This window comes from Salmo salar, unplaced genomic scaffold, assembly GCF_965601325.2.
Source record: "Salmo salar unplaced genomic scaffold, fSalSal1 ptg000257l, whole genome shotgun sequence".
In the NCBI taxonomy this organism is placed as follows: domain Eukaryota; kingdom Metazoa; phylum Chordata; class Actinopteri; order Salmoniformes; family Salmonidae; genus Salmo; species Salmo salar.
The window spans coordinates 1700273-1720000 of NW_027675339.1; the positions used below are offsets into that span (position 1 = coordinate 1700273).

The following is a 19728-nucleotide window of genomic DNA, read 5'->3' on the forward strand; positions in this document are numbered from 1 at the left end:
ACAGAACATGCTAACCTCTCACCATTACCAATAACAGAGGCTCCAACAAAACATGCTAACCTCTCACCATTACCAATAACAGAGACTACAACAAAACATGCTAACCTCTCACCATTACCAATAACAGAGGATACAACAAAACATGCTAACCTCTCACCATTACCAATAACAGAGACTACAACAGAACATGCTAACCTCTCACCATTACCAATAACAGAGGCTACAACAGAACATGCTAACCTCTCACCATTACCAATAACAGAGGCTCCAACAAAACATGCTAACCTCTCACCATTACCAATAACAGAGGATACAACAAAACATGCTAACCTCTCACCATTACCAATAACAGAGGATACAACAAAACATGCTAACCTCTCACCATTACCAATAACAGAGGCTACAACAAAACATGCTAACCTCTCACCATTACCAATAACAGAGGATACAACAAAACATGCTAACCTCTCACCATTACCAATAACAGAGGCTACAACAAAACATGCTAACCTCTCACCATTACCAATAACAGAGGCTACAACAAAACATGCTAACCTCTCACCATTACCAATAACAGAGGCTATAACAAAACATGCTAACCTCTCACCATTACCAATAACAGAGGCTACAACAAAACATGCTAACCTCTCACCATTACCAATAACAGAGGCTACAACAAAACATGCTAACCTCTCACCATTAACAATAACAGAGGGGGTTTGATCTTTGTTAGTAGAATCACAAGCCTCACTGCAGGTGTCAGGAATCCCGCTTCCTGAGTCTGTTTCTGCCTGAGCTGACTGTTTTCTGTTTGGAGTCTAAGGGTGCGTTCAGAAACCTATCTGGTTGCCAGGCGACGAAGTTAGGCGGGAGATCTAGTGATTACCCTACACCTGCATCTCATCAACCTTCTGCACACCTGGTCCTGATCATCACCTCTTCATAAGCCCTGAGCTGACATCCATTCCCTGCTGGATCGTTAGCAACGAACAGCCTCATGTTTCCTGAGCTAGTCTTGTTGTTTTGTTCTTGTTACTGGTTACTCCCCCCCCCGTTTACTCTGTCTACAGTCATCCTCCCGGAACATTCAACTCCCTTGCCTGGCCGTCGGTGGATACAGTGACGTCATTGAATCCACCCATCTACTCTCATCAACTCACTTCCGCTGCCGCTCCGTCTCCTGGATCACTCAAATTACACATCAAGACTACCAATAAATACTCACCTTCATTTTACTCACCTTGTCCTGGTCTGCTTCTGCGTTCTGTCTTAGAGAAACGTGACAGCAGGCATGGAATATGGGACAACATGCTAAACTTATGACTACTTTAATACACTATAAGTAATATGTCCGAATAATTACGACTTTTTCAAATGGGAGAACTACATGCATAAAGTACTTTCATATCTGATAATACTGACCTCAGAGTCTCCAGTTTACAGTGGGGATTCCCTAGTCCAGCAGAGAGCAGCTTCACGCCTGAATCCTTCAGGTCATTGTTACTCAGGTCCAGCTCTCTCAGGTGTGAGGGGTTTGAACTGAAAACTGAGGCCAGAGAATCACAGGCTTCCTCTGTGACTAGACAGCCTGACAGCCTGCAAAGAGTCAAATCATATTAAAATCACACTGCTATTCTTTGGTGGTGAAAATAGTAGCAGTATATTTTTTCAACATATTTAGATATATCAGTGTCCTGAAACCTTCCATATCTATTCATAAATTAATGTATCATATTATAAATGACAAATTATCAAAGTTTTGCCTGCAGATAGAAACATGTATAGTACAAATATTTGAGTAGACTGACCAGACCAGTTTAAAAGCAGTATCAGTCAAAAGACAGACAGTGAGGTATCAGATTTAGATTGTATTGAGTATACAGTCCACAACATATCTATTTCGACAGTGAAGATAACATTTTAAATGTGGCTCTAAACTCCAACATTTTGGATTTCAGATCAAATGTTTCATATGAGGTGACAGTATATAATGTCACCTTTTATTTGAGGATATTTTCATACATATCTGTTTCACCATTTAGAAAAATGAAAGCACTTCATGCATCTAGTCCCCCTATTTAAAAAAGTCATATGTTTTCTGACCAATTCACTCATAGTGTATTAAATTAGTCAAAAGTTTATTATTTGGTCCCATATTCTTTGACTGCAATGACTACATCAAGCCTGTGACTACCATGATTGAGAAAGATCATGAATAATAATGAGTGAGAGAGTTACAGAGGCTACAACAAAACATGCTAACCTCTCACCATTACCAATAACAGAGACTACAACAAAACATGCTAACCTCTCACCATTACCAATTACAGAGGCTACAACAAAACATGCTAACCTCCCACCATTACCAATAACAGAGGTTACAACAAAACATGCTAACCTCTCACCAATAACAGAGGATACAACAAAACATGCTAACCTCTCACCATCACCAATAACAGAGGCTACAACAAAACATGCTAACCTCTCACCATTACCAATAACAGAGGCTATAACAAAACATGCTAACCTCTCACCATTATCAATAACAGAGGCTACAACAAAACATGCTAACCTCTCACCATTACCAATAACAGAGGCTACAACAAAACATGCTAACCTCTCACCATTACCAATAACAGAGGATACAACAAAACATGCTAACCTCTCACCATTACCAATAACAGAGACTACAACAAAACATGCTAACCTCTCACCATTACCAATAACTGAGGCTACAACAAAACATGCTAACCTCTCATCATTACCAATTTATTTATTTATTTCACCTTTATTTAACCAGGTAGGCAAGTTGAGAACAAGTTCTCATTTACAATTGCGACCTGGCCAAGATAAAGCAAAGCAGTTCGACACATATAACAACACAGAGTAACACATGGAGTTAAACAAATGTAACCCTCTCACCAGGCTTGAATATGACTCTCACAACATTAACATATGTAGAGTATCTCAGCAGCATGGGATGTTAGGTGAGAAGGACATCTCCAATAAGAATTCCTATTGTAAACTATCTAGGGTTATGACAATAGGGTATTAACTTCAGATGAAATGATTATAGGTTTCTGTTATTGAATCAGGATAAACCATCCCATGCATTAAATTAAAACAATTAATGACTCCACCAAGGCAACATACATAATGTTCCATATGTGTATTAAAACATTTTCAAACACAAATACATGTTCAGACACAACATCAAAAGAAATAAAAAAATAATAATAAACCCCAATGAGTCGTTCACAACCCGTGTCCAAATTAAGCACCTCACATTGTGGTTACTCACTACTTGGTAGATATTCCCTCAGCGAAGTATGGCAGTTCCATGCAGGTTTCCTCACCAAGTCCAAGGCAGCACAGCGACCCATGCAGACAGTACTCCTTAGCCGTAACCGATATCCCCATGGCAGCACAGCTACCCATGCAGACAGTACTCCTTAGTAACCGATATCCCCATGGCAACACGAACTCGTTAAGCTTCCCAAGCAATTATCTCCCGGTGTCACACGATGCTAGGCTAACCTCTAGCTGGCTAATACCTCCACAACGAGACGGTAGCTTCAGTCTTTACTAAGTTTTAACTAAATTATAACAACTCTTTTATTAAATAAAGCATGTATTTCCCTTCATGTCTTAGTAGCTATGGGTTTTGTTGTAGTTCTGTCGTCTTCTTTTATAATTTTTCTTCACCAACCGTCCTGAGGTAAAACGTCCATCCTTTCATCAACGTCTTTTTCCCTCCCGTTAACCAGGTCAACTCCCATTGGCCACAACGTAACAAGCGACCTTATTGGTCAAAACGTAAACTTCAAAGTAAAACAAACTATTCACTTATACATTAAATAAATATTTCTTCAAAAAGCATAATGCATTAACAACATTACAGTTTAGGAGCAATTCAGTCATCTTTTAAATATAATACCAATTAATTATAACAAATAAACTCAATACTTGGTTCAAACAAGGGTATTACAGAAACATACAGTCAATAATACAGTAGAAAAATAAGTCTATATACAATGTGAGCAAATGAAGTGAAATAAGGGAGGTAAAGGCAAATAAAGGCCATGGTGACAAAGTAAATCCAATATAGCAAGTAAAACACTGGAATGGTAGATATGCAGTGGAAGAAAGTGCAAAGTAGAAATAATGGGGTGCAAAGGAGCTTAATAAATAAATACAGTAGGGGAAGAGTTAGTTGGGCTAAATTATAGATGGGCTATGTACAGGTGCAGTAATCTGTGAGCTGCTCTGACAGCTGGTGCTTAAAGCTAGTGAGGGAGATAAGTGTTTCCAGTTTTAGAGATTTTTGTAGTTCGTTCCAGTCATTGGCAGCAGAGAACTGGAAGAAGAGGCGGCTGAAGGAGGAATTGGCTTTGGGAGTGACCAGAGAGATATACCTGCTGGAGCGCGTGCTACAGGTGGGTGCTGCTATGGTGACCAGCGAGCTGAGATAAGGGGGGACTTTACCTAGCAGGGTCTTGTAGATGAACTGGAGCCAGTGGGTTTAGCGACGAGTATGAAGCGAGGGCCAGACAACGAGAGCGTACAGGTCGCAGTGGTGGGTAGTACAGTGGGGGGAAAAAGTATTTGATCCCCTGCTGATTTTGTACGTTTGCACCCTGACAAAGAAATGATCAGTCTATAATTTTAATGGTAGGTTTATTTGAACTGTGAGAGACAGAATAACAGCAAAAAAAAATCAAGAAAAACACATGTCAAAAATGTTATACAATTATTTCCATTTTAATGAGGGAAATAAGTATTTGACCCCTCTGCAAAACATGACTTAGTACTTGGTGGCAAAACCCTTGTTGGCAATCAGAGGTCAGACGTTTCTTGTAGTTGGCCACCAGGTTTGCACACATCTCAGGAGGGATTTTGTCCCACTCCTCTTTGCAGATCTTCTCCAAGTCATTAAGGTTTCGAGGCTGACGTTTGGCAACTCGAACCTTCAGCTCCCTCCACAGATTTTCTATGGGATTAAGGTCTGGAGACTGGCTAGGCCACTCCAGGACCTTAATGTGCTTCTTCTTGAGCCACTCCTTTGTTGCCTTGGCCGTGTGTTTTGGGTCATTGTCATGCTGGAATACCCATCCACAACCCATTTTCAATGCCCTGGCTGAGGGAAGGAGGTTCTCACCCAAGATTTGACGGTACATGGCCCCGTCTATCGTCCCTTTGATGCAGTGAAGTTGTCCTGTCCCCTTAGCAGAAAAACACCCCCAAAGCATAATGTTTCCACCTCCATGTTTGACGGTGAGGATAGTGTTCTTGGGGTCATAGGCAGCATTCCTCCTCCTCCAAACACGGTGAGTTGAGTTGATGTCAAAGAGCTCCATTTTGGTCTCATCTGACCACAACATTTTCACCCAGTTGTCCTCTGAATCTTTCAGATGTTCATTGGAAAACTTCAGACGGGCATGTATATGTATTCTTGAGCAGGGGGACCTTGCGGGCGCTGCAGGATTTCAGTCCTTCACGGCGTAGTGTGTTACCAATTGTTTTCTTGGTGACTATGGTCCCAGCTGCCTTGAGATCATTGACAAGATCCTCCCGTGGAGTTCTGGGCTGATTCCTCACCGTTCTCATGATCATTGCAACTCCACGAGGTGAGATCTTGCATGGAGCACCAGGCCGAGGGATATTGACAGTTCTTTTGTGTTTCTTCCATTTGTGAATAATCGCACCAAATGTTGTCACCTTCTCACCAAGCTGCTTGGCGATGGTCGTGTAGCCCATTCCAGCCTTGTGTAGGTCTACAATCTTGTCCCTGACATCTTTGGAGAGCTCTTTGGTCTTGGCCATGGTGGAGAGTTTAGAATCTGATTGATTGATTGCTTCTGTGGACAGGTGTCTTTTTTTTTTACAGGTAACAAGTTTGAGTTTGAGTTTATTTTATTTTTACATGGACAGTGCACATTAATCAACGTTTCAGTAAAAGTGCCGGTTTTAGCCAGCCGGCTAATTTTCAACCGCAGTCCCTGGGCAGGTTATTAAAAACAATTACAATATAGACAATCATTGAACAGTGAGCACACGCAGAGTAACATAGGACAAGCAAGACATAGCATACAGACAGAGCAACATAGAACAAGCAAGACATAGCATACAGACAGAGCAACATAGAACAAGCAAGACGTAGCATACAGACAGAGCAACATAGAACAAAAAGCAACAAGACAAAATCCATAAAAGCAACAAAGTGTTTCCACACCTCACAAGCTCCAGACAACAGACAACATGGAAAGTGGTAATACACAGCTAGGGATTATGTTCACAAATCTGATTGACCTTTAGCCATGTCTTCATGCAATTTGTGAAAGTGTGATATGTGGTGCAGTTATGTGTGTCTGATGGCAGTGTATTCCAGACATGGGACGCTCTCACAGAGAAAGCGGATTTACTAAAGGTGCTTTTCCTTAATAAGGGAACTATACAGTCACCTCTCATGGCAGACCTTGTGGATCTGCTGCCATATGTTTGGGTTTTCTGTTTTACAAAAATACTGAGTGGAGGGGGAGCTAGGCCATTTAGGATCTTGAATACAAGCCATGCGTCGGTGTATTGCACAAGATTTTCCCAACTCAGGAGCTCATGCTTTCTGAGGATGTAACAGTGATGATGGCTATTGGGCTTCCTATCGAGCACTTTGAGAGCCTGTTTGTAGACAGACTGAATAGGTTTTAATGTTGTATAGCAAGCTTTGGCCCAACTAGTCAAGCAGTATGTTAAGTGGGGGAGTATCATCGATTTGAAGTACAGTCTTGCTACCTCTGTGGTCAAACAATTTCGTATAAATCGGAAATTAGCTAGGTTGAATTTGGTTATTTGAATGACCTTTTTCACATGCTTTTTAAAAGAGAGGTTGGAATCAAGTATGATTCCAAGGTACTTAAAATCAGATACCACCTGGAGCTTCTCCCCTGACACATAGACAACTGGCTCAGTAGCATCTGTTGCCCTCTTTGTGAAGAACATGAAAACTGTTTTTTTCACATTGAGATGCAAACACGAGTCACTGAGCCACTTTGTAACCTGGACCATTACAGTAGTGAGTTCTTGTGCAGCTTGTAGTTTGCTCTTTGCATGCACATATATCACTGAATCATCTGCATACATTTGAACTTCAGACCCAGTGCAGACGGAAGGCAGATCATTATTGTACAAGCTGAACAGGAGGGGCCCCAGTATTGACCCTTGGGGCACGCCCATATCATAACTAAGAGTGGGCGACAGCTCATTGCTCACTCTGACACACTGAGTTCTGCCTTCAAGGTATGATTTCATCCATCTCAAGGCATCGGGGGAAAAGTTGAACTTGGACAATTTTGTGATGAGAATCTCATGGTTAACAGTATCGAAAGCCTTCCTTAGGTCCAGAAACACAGCCCCAACAACGCCCCCTTTGTCCATCTTGGACTTCACATTTTCCAGAAGAAAGCAGTTGGCCTTTTCTGTGGAGTGTTTCGCTCTGAAGCCAAACTGCATGGAGTGTAATGTGAAGGGGCTGTTGTTGAGGTGGGAAATCAGTTGTTCTGCTACACACTTTTCAACAACCTTCGACACTACAGGTAGTGTACTAATGGACCTGTAGTTACTCACATCAGCAGGGTCGCCCGATTTAAAGATGGCCGTTATTATGGCTGACTTCCATACCCTTGGAAACACCCCCAGACCAATAGATGTGTTGGTGACCTTAGTAATGGGGCCAATGAGTGACTCTTTGTAGTTTTTAAGAAAGGTAGAGTCCAGCCCAAACACATCTTTGGATTTAGAGTTCTTTAGTGAGCTAATCACCTTGTTCACCTTTGACTCAGAAACCTCCCTTATGATGAAGACAGGTTGAGCGTCATTCACTAGCACTGAGCCCAATAAACCAGTGGAGGGGTTCTGTGTCAGTACCCTGACAGAGTCAATAAAGTAGGAATTGAAGGCTATTGCTATTTCGACTGCATCCTGTGTTAGATTGTTATTCACCATGATTTCTAGTCTTTTTGCGGTGTTACTATGGTCTTTCCCTGTTAACTTTTTTAGATTCTCCCAGATCAATTTACAATTTCCCTTTGCCTCACCAATTATGTTAATAAAAAAGTTTGCCTTGGCCTGTCTGATTTCTTTCATCACCTTATTTCTCAACATGGTAAACCTACGTCTGTCATGCTCTAATTTGGATTTTAGGGCTGTTTTTAGAGCATAATCTCGTTCTTTCATCAGTTTCCAGATTTTTCCATTTAGCCAAGGAAGAGTGCTCTTTTGGCCAGGTTTGGATTTGATTTTCTTTAGGAAACCATTTATTGTAGCCTGGATTGTGGATAGAAAAACCTCACTATCAGCTTCCACGTCTGTATAGGACAAGAGATCATTCCAGTTAATTCCATTAATTGCTTTTTCAAAATAGTTTAATTCGCTCTTAGGTATTCTTAGTTGATCCGGCTTTCTAACAGTAGAGAGCTTAAACCTGCTCTTAGACAACTTTCTGGCTATAAGTGTCAAATTATGATCAGATAGCCCAGTAACCATATTGAATGATTTAGTCACTCTCTCTGGTTTATTACTGAACACCAAATCAATCTGTGTTTTAGAGCAACAAGTCACCCTGGTTGGCCCTTTAACGAGCTGTGTAAGGTCAAAGGTATTAGTGATCCGTTTGAGGGTTTTCCTACAAGACTTGTCTTCATAATTAATATTAAAATCTCCCATTAAGATGACCTCCTTCCCAAAATCACATTCCCTAAGCATGTTATTAAACTGATCAAAAAACACACTTTTGGTGGAAGGTGGTCTATACATTCCAATAAGGGTAAAGGACATTTGGGGAGACAGTGTAACGTTCAGGCCAATACATTCTAGTTCATTATCACATGACCACTCAATTTGTTTACATCGGATATGTTCTTTAATGTAAATCATCAGACCCCCTCCTCTTCCTTCAATCCTGTTTCTCCTGAAAACATTGTAGCCATGCACAATCAAAGCAGCACATGGAGAGTTTGTATGGAGCCATGTCTCTGAGAGGCAGAGGAAGTAAGGTTGGAGTCTGTGAGTAGATGTTGAATTTGATCACTTTTTGGAATGACACTACGAATGTTCCAGTGCCCTCATAGTAGTCCCTTGGGCTTAGCCCGTGGGTCCCAGATGAATCGAGAGTGATTGACACATTGAAAAAAGTGACATTTTCTGTGTTTTCTGACAGCTGGGTTTAGGCCGTTTTGTTTGGTTTTGATTAGGGGCAGTTCGGTAGCGGAATTAACAATCCCTCCCGCTTGCACTGGATGCGGGGAACTAATGAAAACAGCTTGCGTACCAGAAGCAAAGTTGCGGTTAGGAGCACTCCCTTTAAGAGTGTGCTCCTAATCTCAGCTCGTTACCTGTATAAAACACACCTGGGAGCCAGAAATCTTTCTGATTGAGAGGGGGTCAAATACTTATTTCCCTCATTAAAATGCAAATCAATTTATAACATTTCTGACATGAGTTTTTCTGGATGTTTTTGTTGTTATTCTGTCTCTCACTGTTCAAATAAACCATTAAAATTATAGACTGATCCTTTCTTTGTCAGTGGGCAAACGTACAAAATCAGCAGGGGATCAAATACTTTTTTCCCCCACTGTATATGGGGCTTTGGTGACAAAACGGATGGCACTGTGATAGACTGCATCCAGTTTATTGAGTAGGGTATTGGAGGCTATTTTGTAAATGACATCGCCGAAGTCGAGGATCGGTAGGATGGTCAGTTTTATAAGGGTATGTTTGGCAGCATGAGTGAAGGATGCTATGTTGCGAAATAGGAAGCCAATTCTAGATTTAACTTTGGATTGGAGATGCTTATAGTGAGTCTGGAAGGAGAGTTTACAGTCTAACCAGACACCTAGGTATTTGTAGTTGTCCACATATTCTTAGTCAGAACCGTCCAGAGTAGTGATGCTGGACAGGCGGGCAGGTGCAGGCAGCGATCGGTTGAAGAGCATGCATTTAGTTTTACTTGTATTTAAGAGCAGTTGGAGGCCACGGAAGGAGAGGTGTATGGCATTGAAGCTCGTCTGGAGGTTAGTTAACACAGTGTCCAAAGAAGGGCCAGAAGTATACAGAATAATACCAATAACAGAGGGGGTCTGATCTTTGTGCCTCTGTAACTTTCTAATTTCTCATTATTCACGATTCATTCATGATTATTCATAATTATGGTAGCATCCACATGAATGTAGAAGTGCTCAGAAACATCTTCTATTCTTACTGACAATACAAGTGAAGTGACTCCAAAATGACAGGACATTATTCACCATTCAGTTTCTATTAGGAAAAACATCTTCCAAAACACAACCAAGACAAACTGCAAAATGAATTCAACAAGTTTGTAGAATCACAAGCTTAATGTAATCACTGCAGGCATGGAACATGGGACTAAATACTAAACTTATGACTACTTTAATACAATATAAGTGAATTTGTCCGAATATGTACAACTTTTTCAAATGGGAGAACTAAATACATAAAGTGCTTTCCTTTCTTAACAGTAACACAGCTATGTATGAAAATACCCTCAAATAAAAGGTGACATTCTGTACTGTCACCTGATATGAAACATCTCAAATCCAAAATGCTGGAGCATAGCACCACATTTAAAACTGTAAGCTTCACTGTCCAAACACATATGGTGTGGACTATGTGTGTCTGGTAAACACATGTGGATCTGGTGAACAGTTATCACTTGTTGACCAACTACAGGAATACTGACCTCAGAGTCTTCAGTCTGCAGTGTGGTTCCTCCAGTCCAGCAGAGAGCAGCTTCACTCCTGAATCCTTCAGGTCATTGTTACTCAGGTCCAGCTCTCTCAGGTGTGAGGGGTTTGACTCCAGAGCTGAGACCAGAGAAGCACAGCCTTCCTCTGTGACTAGACAGCCTGACAGCCTGCAAAGAGTCAAATCATATTAAAACCACACTGCTATTCTTTGGTGGTGAAAATAGTGGCAGTATATTTCTTCAACATATTTAGATATATCAGTGTCATGAAACCTTCCATATCTATTCATAAAATAATGTATCATCATTAAAAATGACAAATTATCAAAGTTTTGCCTGCAGATAGAAACATGTATAGTACAAATATTTGAGTAGACTGACCAGACCAGTTTAAAAGCAGTATCAGTCAAAAGACAGACAGTGAGGTATCAGATTTAGATTGTATTGAGTATACAGTCCTCACCATATCTATTTTGACAGTGAAGCAAACATTTTAAATGTGGCTCTAAACTCCAACATTTTGGATTTCAGATCAAATGTTTCAAATGAGGTGACAGTATATAATGTCACCTTTTATTTGAGGATATTTTCATACATATATGTTTCAACATTTAGAAAAATGAAAGCACTTTATGTATCTAGTCCCCCTATTTAAAGAAGTCATATGTTTTCTGACCAATTCACTCATAGTGTATTAAATTAGTCAAAAGTTAAGTATTTGGTCCCATATTCTTTGACTGCCATGATTGAGAAAGATCATGAATAATAATGAGTGAGAGAGTTACAGAGGCTACAACAAAACATGCTAACCTCTCACCATTACCAATAACAGAGGATACAACAAAACATGCTAACCTCTCACCATTACCAATAACAGAGGCTACAACAAAACATGCTAACCTCTCACCATTACCAATAACAGAGGCTACAACAAAACATGCTAACCTCTCACCATTACCAATAACAGAGGATACAACAAAACATGCTAACCTCTCACCATTACCATTAACAGAGGCTACAACAAAACATGCTAACCTCTCACCATTACCAATAACAGAGGCTACAACAAAACATGCTAACCTCTCACCATTACCAATAACAGAGGATACAACAAAACATGCTAACCTCTCACCATTACCAATAACAGAGGCTACAACAAAACATGCTAACCTCTCACCACTACCAATAACAGAGGCTACAACAAAACATGCTAACATCTCACCATTACGAATAACAGAGGCTACAACAAAACATGCTAACCTCTCACCATTACCAATAACAGAGGATACAACAAAACATGCTAACCTCTCACCATTACCAATAACAGAGGCTACAACAAAACATGCTAACCTCTCACCATTACCAATAACAGAGGATACAACAAAACATGCTAACCTCTCACCATTACCAATAACAGAGGCTACAACAAAACATGCTAACCTCTCACCATTACCAATAACAGAGGCTACAACAAAACATGCTAACCTCTCACCATTACCAATAACAGAGCCTACAACAAAACATGCTAACCTCTCACCATTACCAATAACAGAGGATACAACAAAACATGCTAACCTCTCACCATTACCAATAACAGAGGATACAACAAAACATGCTAACCTCTCACCGTTACCAATAACAGAGGCTACAACAAAACATGCTAACCTCTCACCATTACCAATAACAGAGGCTACAACAAAACATGCTAACCTCTCACCATTACCAATAACAGAGGCTACAACAAAACATGCTAACCTCTCACCATTACCTATAACAGAGGCTACAACAACACATGCTAACCTCTCACCATTACCAATAACAGAGGCTACAACAAAACATGCTAACCTCTCACCATTACCAATAACAGAGGCTACAACAAAACATGCTAACCTCTCACCATTACCAATAACAGAGGGGGTTTGATCTTTGTGCCTCCGTTTCTCATTTATCATCATTCACGATTCATTCATGGTTATTCATAATCATGGTAGCATCCACATGAATGTAGAAGTCACTGACAATAGAAGTGAAGTGACTCCAAAATGACAGGACATTATTTACTATTCAGTATCCATTAGGAAAAACATCATCCAAAACACAACCAAGACCAACTGCAAATGAATTCAACAAGTTAGTAGAATCACAAGCCTCACTGCAGGCGTCAGGAATCCCGCTTCCTGAGTCTGTTTCTGCCTGAGCTGACTGTTTTCTGTTTGGAGTCTAAGGGTGCGTTCAGAAACCTATCTGGTTGCCAGGCGACGAAGTTAGGCGGGAGATCTAGTGATTACCCTACACCTGCATCTCATCAACCTTCTGCACACCTGGTCCTGATCATCACCTCTTCATAAGCCCTGAGCTGACATCCATTCCCTGCTGGATCGTTAGCAACGAACAGCCTCATGTTTCCTGAGCTAGTCTTGTTGTTTTGTTCTTGTTACTGGTTACTCACCCCCCGTTTACTCTGTCTACAGTCATCCTCCCGGAACATTCAACTCCCTTGCCTGGCCGTCGGTGGATACAGTGACGTCATTGAATCCACCCATCTACTCTCATCAACTCACCTCCGCTGCCGCTCCGTCTCCTGGATCACTCAAATTACACATCAAGACTACCAATAAATACTCACCTTCATTTTACTCACCTTGTCCTGGTCTGCTTCTGGGTTCTGTCTTAGAGAAACGTGACAGCAGGCATGGAATATGGGACAACATGCTAAACTTATGACTACTTTAATACACTATAAGTAATATGTCCGAATAATTACGACTTTTTCAAATGGGAGAACTACATGCATAAAGTACTTTCATATCTGATAATACTGACCTCAGAGTCTCCAGTTTACAGTGGGGATTCCCTAGTCCAGCAGAGAGCAGCTTCACGCCTGAATCCTTCAGGTCATTGTTACTCAGGTCCAGCTCTCTCAGGTGTGAGGGGTTTGACTCCAGAGCTGAGACCAGAGAAGCACAGCCTTCCTCTGTGACTCCACAGCCTGACAGCCTGACAAAGAGATCATGACTTCAAACACATTGTTAATTTAGTGTAGAAGGACAATGGCAGATGCATTTGGTTAATTCTCCCAAACAACATATTCTTCTTCTGTGTCCTAGAATTGTATGGTCATATTGTTATACTAATGTGAAAATCAATGCATTTATTCACACACACACACACACACACACACACACACACACACACACACACACACACACACACGACACACACACACTGGACACACAGTCAGCATATAACTTTGTCCAAGTGGTGGTCAGAATGTTTGTATTACCTAGCCTGAAAAGTCAAACATGTCTGATATGAACATTGACATAAACCCTCTACATACTTGAGTTTCTCCAGTCTGCAGTGTGGATCCTCCAGTCCAGCAGAGAGCAGTCTGACTCCTGAGTCTCCTGGGTGATTGTAGCTCAGGTCCAGCTCTCTCAGGTGTGAGGGGTTTGACCTCAGAGCTGAGACCAGAGAAGCACAGCCTTCCTCTGTGACTCCACAGCCTGACAGCCTGCAATGAGATCATCATGACTTCACAAACACACTGTTAATTTAACACCAGTAGTGTTGAAGGACAATGGAAGATGCATTTGGTTTATTCTCTCAAACAACATATAGATTCATCTTCCGTCAGCTACAATTGTATGGTCATATTGTTATACTAATGTGAAAATCAATGCATTTATTCAATGTTTTCAATGTAATATTATACACATATTATAATGCATATTTTTCTTTAACCTGAATATTTCTTCCTGATGATTAGATTTTATATGTCATTTTATGTACTCACAGAAATGCACTGGAGGCTTTGAACACTGGCAGCAGCCTCAGAAGACCTTCCTCTGATCTGGAGTATTTCTTCAGGTCAAACACATCCAGCTCCTTTTCTGAAGTCAGCAATACAAAGACCAGAGCTGACCACTGTGCAGGTGACAGGTTGGGTTCTGAGAGACTTCCTGATCTCAGGAAGCTTTGGATCTCCTCCACTAGAGAATGGTCATTCAGTTCATTCAGACAGTGGAACAGATTGATGCTCCTCTCTGGAGAGGGATTCTCCCTGATCTTCTCCTTGATGTACTTGACTGTTTTTTCATGGGTCTGTGAGCTGCTTCTTGTCTTTGTCAGTAGATCTCGTAAGTGCTTCTGATTGGACTCCAGTGAGAGTCCCAGAAGGAAGCGGAGGAAAAGGTCCAGGTTTCCCATCTCACTGTGTAAGGCTTTATCCACAGCACTCTTGTAGAAAGAAACTTTAGGCTTGTCTCTGAACATCACAGAAAAGATCATGGCCTTTGTTTGCTGTTTGTCCATGAGATACAGAGAGAACAGCGCAGAAAGGTTCCTGGACGTTGATTGCGGTTCGGCCATTAGATTCTCATTGTTGTTGATGAATGAGAGGAACACATATAAAGCAGCCAGAAACTCCTGAATGCTCAGATGCACGAAGCAGTACACCTTGTCTTGGTACAGCGAACATTCCTCTTTAAAGAGCTGTGTGCACAATCCTGAGTACACCGAGGCTTCATTGACATCAATGCCAGCCTCTTTCAGGTCTTCTTCATAGAAAATCAGATTGCCCTTCACTAGCTGTTGAAAAGCCAGTTTTCCCAGTGACAGAATGCTCTCTTTATTCCAGTGTGGACCTGTCTCTTCTTCCCCAAGATACTTTTCATCCTTCTGTTTGGTATAAAACTCCACAAGGTGTGTGTACATCTCAGTCAGAGTCTTGGGCATCTCTTCTCTCTTAAGTTTCAGCAGGTTTTCAAGGACTGTTGCAGAAATCCAACAGAAGACTGGAATGTGGCACATGATGTGGAGGCTCCTTGATGTCTTTATGTGTGAGATGATTCTGCTGGCCAGGTCCTCATCACTGAATCTCTTTCTGAAGTACTCCTCCTTCTGTGGGTCTTTGAACCCTCGTACCTCTGTCACCTGGTCAACACACCCTGAAGGGATCTTATTGGCTGCTGCAGGTCGGGTAGTTATCCAGAGGAGAGCAGAGGGAAGCAGATTTCCCTTGATGAGATTTGTCAGCAGAACATCCACTGAGGTTGACTCTGTGACGTCCCAACAGATCTTGTTCTTCTGGAAGTCTAGGGGCAGTCGGCACTCATCCAGACCATCAAAGATGAACAGAACTTTGTACTTGTCGAAGTTTGACATTCCTGATTGTTTGGTTTCCATTGAAAAGTGATTAAGAAGTTCAATCAAAGTGTGTTTGTCCCCTTTCATCAAATTCAGCTCCCGGAAAGGGAATGAAAATACAAATTGGACATCCTGATTTGCTTTTCCTTCAGCCCAGTCCAGAATGAACTTCTGCACAGAGACTGTTTTTCCAATGCCAGCGACTCCCTTTGTCAGCACAGTTCTGATAAGTTTGTCTTGTCCAGTTAAGGGTTTGAAGATGTCGTTACATTTGATTGCAGTCTCTGGTCTTGCTTGTTTCCTGGTTGTTGTCTCAATCTGTCTCAGCTCATGTTCATTATTGACCTCTCCTGTTCCTCCCTCTGTGATGTAGAGCTCTGTGTAGATCTTATTGAGAAGTGTTGGGTTTCCTTGTTTAGCGATCCCCTCAAATACACATTGAAACTTCTTCTTTAGATTAGATTTGAGTTCACGTTGGCAAATCACAGCAAGCTCATCTGAATCTAGAAATAACACAGAGGATATTAATATTACGTCTGTTTTAATAACTACAGTATTGTAGGACTGTTATAACATTTTAAATTATAATCATTTATTCTCATAACTGAATGTATAAATGTGTAAATGTTTTCATAATGCATTACAGACTGGTGTGACTGATTATATTATTATTGGTATTATTGATGGTATTATTAATGTTGTCTCTCTCTGTCTCTCTAAATTAATCACCACAACACATCCCTTCTGCTACTTGATGAGGCCACTAGGTGTTGTGTTAAGGCTGCTACAATATCATTGAGTTACACAGCTATTTTAGCTGTACTTTAGCTACAGCTTTTAAATGTTATAAAACAGCATTCAACATGAGGCAGACAGATCTTACATTTCTCCAGTGTGTCAGCAAGCTCCTTCTGGTTCATTTTCCTCAGGACGTGCAGTGTGATCTTCAGAGCCCCCTCTCTGGCACTGCTCTCCTGCTTCTCATCTTCAGCATCCACCACTTCCTCTTCCTGCTTCTGACTCTCAAAGCCTTCTGGGAGTTCTGGACTAAGAATCCTCTTGAACATCTTCAGCTCGTTCTTCACAAATGTCATCATTTTCTCTTCAAGCAACTAAAATAAATCAAGTAAATAAGTTAAGCAAGAGAAGAAATGCTTTCTCATTAACACAATAATGAATAATTGACAGATAAACTTTACTTGAGGTAAACAAAAACAAATGTAGATAACAGGACCACATACACTGAATATGGAGTCCAGGTCTGTTTGATGACTCTGGGAAGACTGACCACTGAGAATCTCTGACTCTGATCTCTCCTGTTGGTTTCTGTGGACAAAACATGAGATTACATCTCCTCATCCAGGGAGTACACACACACACACACACACACACACACACACACACACACACAGGGAGGGAATGTTGTGTTTGTTTAATATTGTTTTAGGACTATGAAAATGGACTAAAGGATTAGCCTATGGATTATGAAAACAACCAAAAGAAATGTGAAAATGGGAGAGGAGAAATGACTAGAGACAGTGTTGTTTAACTCACTGACCATGACCCATGAGTTCTTCTTACCTTTGTTCAGTAGAAAAGTCTCCCTCTCTAAAGGATATAGGTTGACTCATTGACCAGTCACTCTTCATGGACACACAGCTGGGTACAGGGGAGGCTGGTCTCTCCTGCTTGATTGGACTTCAACACAACAGAGACAAACATTACATCTCTCATCTACTCTGATCTCAGATGGGAAACATATGAAGAGCTCTGGATTAGACAGACAGACAGACAGACAGACAGACAGACAGACAGACAGACAGACGGACAGACGGAGACATGCAGACAGAGACAGACAGAGACACAGACAGAGACAGACAGCGAAACACACACAGACAGAGAGACAGGCAAAGAGACAGACAGACAGACAGACAGACAGACAGACAGACAGACAGACAGACAGACAGACAGAGACACAGACAGAAAGCGGGACAGACAGTCAGAGACAGACAGACAGATAGAGACAGACAGAGACACAGACAGACAGACAGACAGACAAACAGAGACACAGACAGAAAGCGGGACAGACAGTCAGAGACAGGCAAAGACAGACAGAGACAGACACATAAAGACACAGAGACATACAGACACAGACACAGAGACAGACACACCGACAGAGAGACAGACAGAGACAGACACAGAGAGACAGAGAGAGAGACACACACAGACACAGAGACAGTGAGACAGAGACACACAGACAGACAGAGACAGACAGTGAAAGACACACAGACAGTGAAAGACACACAGACAGAGAAAGACACACAGACAGACAGACAGACAGACAGACAGACAGACAGACAGACAGACAGACAGAGAGAGAGACACACACAGACACAGAGACAGTGAGACAGAGACACACAGACAGACAGACAGACAGAGACAGACAGAGACAGACACACAGACAGAAACAGACATACAGACAGAGAAAGACACACAGACAGACAGAGACAGACAGCGAAATACACACAGACAGAGAGACAGGCAAAGAGACAGACAGACAGATAGACAGACAGAGAGACACACACACACGGAGGGAATGTTGTGTTTGTTTAATATTGTTTTAGGACTATGAAAATGGACTAAAGTATTAGCCTATGGATTATGAAAACAACCAAAAGAAATGTGAAAATGGGAGAGGAGAAATGACTAGAGACAGTGTTGTTTAACTCACTGACCATGACCCATGAGTTCTTCTTACCTTTGTTCAGTAGAAAAGTCTCCCTCTCTAAAGAATATAGGAGGATCCATAGACTGCTCACTCTTCATGGACACACAGCTGGGTACAGGGGAGGCTGGTCTCTCCTGCTTGATTGGACTTCAACACAACAGAGACAAACATTACATCTCTCATCTACTCTGATCTCAGATGGGAAACATAAGAAGAGCTCTGGATTAGACAGACAGACAGACAGACAGACAGACAGACAGACAGACAGACACAGAGAGAGACACAGAGACAGTGAGACAGACAGACAGACACACAGACAGCTAAAGACACACAGACAGACAGAGACAGACACAGAGACATACAGACACAGAGACAGACACAGAGACATACAGACACAGAGACATACACAGAGACAGAGACAGACAAACACAGAGACAGACACAGAGACATACAGACACAGAGACATACACAGAGACAGAGACAGACAAACACAGAGACAGACACAGAGACATACAGACACAGACACAGAGACAGACAGACACACAGAAACAGACACACCGACAGAGAGACAGACAGAGACAGACACAGAGAGACAGAGAGAGAGACACACACAGACACAGAGACAGTGAGACAGAGACACACAGACAGACAGAGACAGACAGTGAAAGACACACAGACAGAGAAAGACACACAGACAGACACACAGACAGACAGAGACAGACAGTGAAAGACACACAGACAGAGAAAGACACACAGACAGACACACAGACAGACAGACAGACAGACAGACAGACAGACAGACAGACAGACAGACAGACAGACAGACAGACAGACAGACAGACAGACAGAGATAGATACACAGACAGACAGACAGACAGACAGACAGACAGACAGACAGACAGACAGACAGACAGACAGACAGACAGACAGACAGAAAGAAAGACGCAGACACAGACAGACAGAGACAGAGAGACACACACAGACAGACAGAGAGACAGACACAGAGACAGACAGAGACAGACACAGAGAGAGACACAGAGACAGTGAGACAGACAGACAGAGACAGACACAGAGACATACAGACACAGAGACA

General features: G+C 41.7%; 2 protein-coding genes across 3 annotated transcripts in view; one reads left to right on the plus strand and one right to left on the minus strand.

Moving 5' to 3' along the window:
- The window catches only part of LOC145867291 (uncharacterized), a 358109-nt gene that overhangs the window by 15582 nt on the left and 322799 nt on the right, over positions 1-19728 (plus strand). Inside the window, exon 2 of one of the 2 annotated variants that reach the window (XM_082971362.1) lies at positions 1071-1235. The exons of the other annotated variant lie outside the window; for it this stretch is intronic. Within the exon in view, the coding sequence (XP_082827488.1) occupies positions 1071-1123 (53 nt within the window). The 3' untranslated portion in view covers positions 1124-1235. Of the gene's footprint in view, positions 1-1070; positions 1236-19728 lie in introns of those variants that run through there. 2 annotated transcript variants of the gene reach the window in all.
- Positions 14341-17109, minus strand: LOC145867283 (NLR family CARD domain-containing protein 3-like). Its single transcript, XM_082971352.1, has 2 exons — positions 16791-17109; positions 14341-16410 (listed from the first exon to the last, which is right to left on the minus strand). Exons 1-2 carry the CDS (start codon positions 17002-17004, stop codon positions 14552-14554), a joined length of 2073 nt encoding a protein of 690 aa, XP_082827478.1. The 5' UTR covers positions 17005-17109; the 3' UTR covers positions 14341-14551.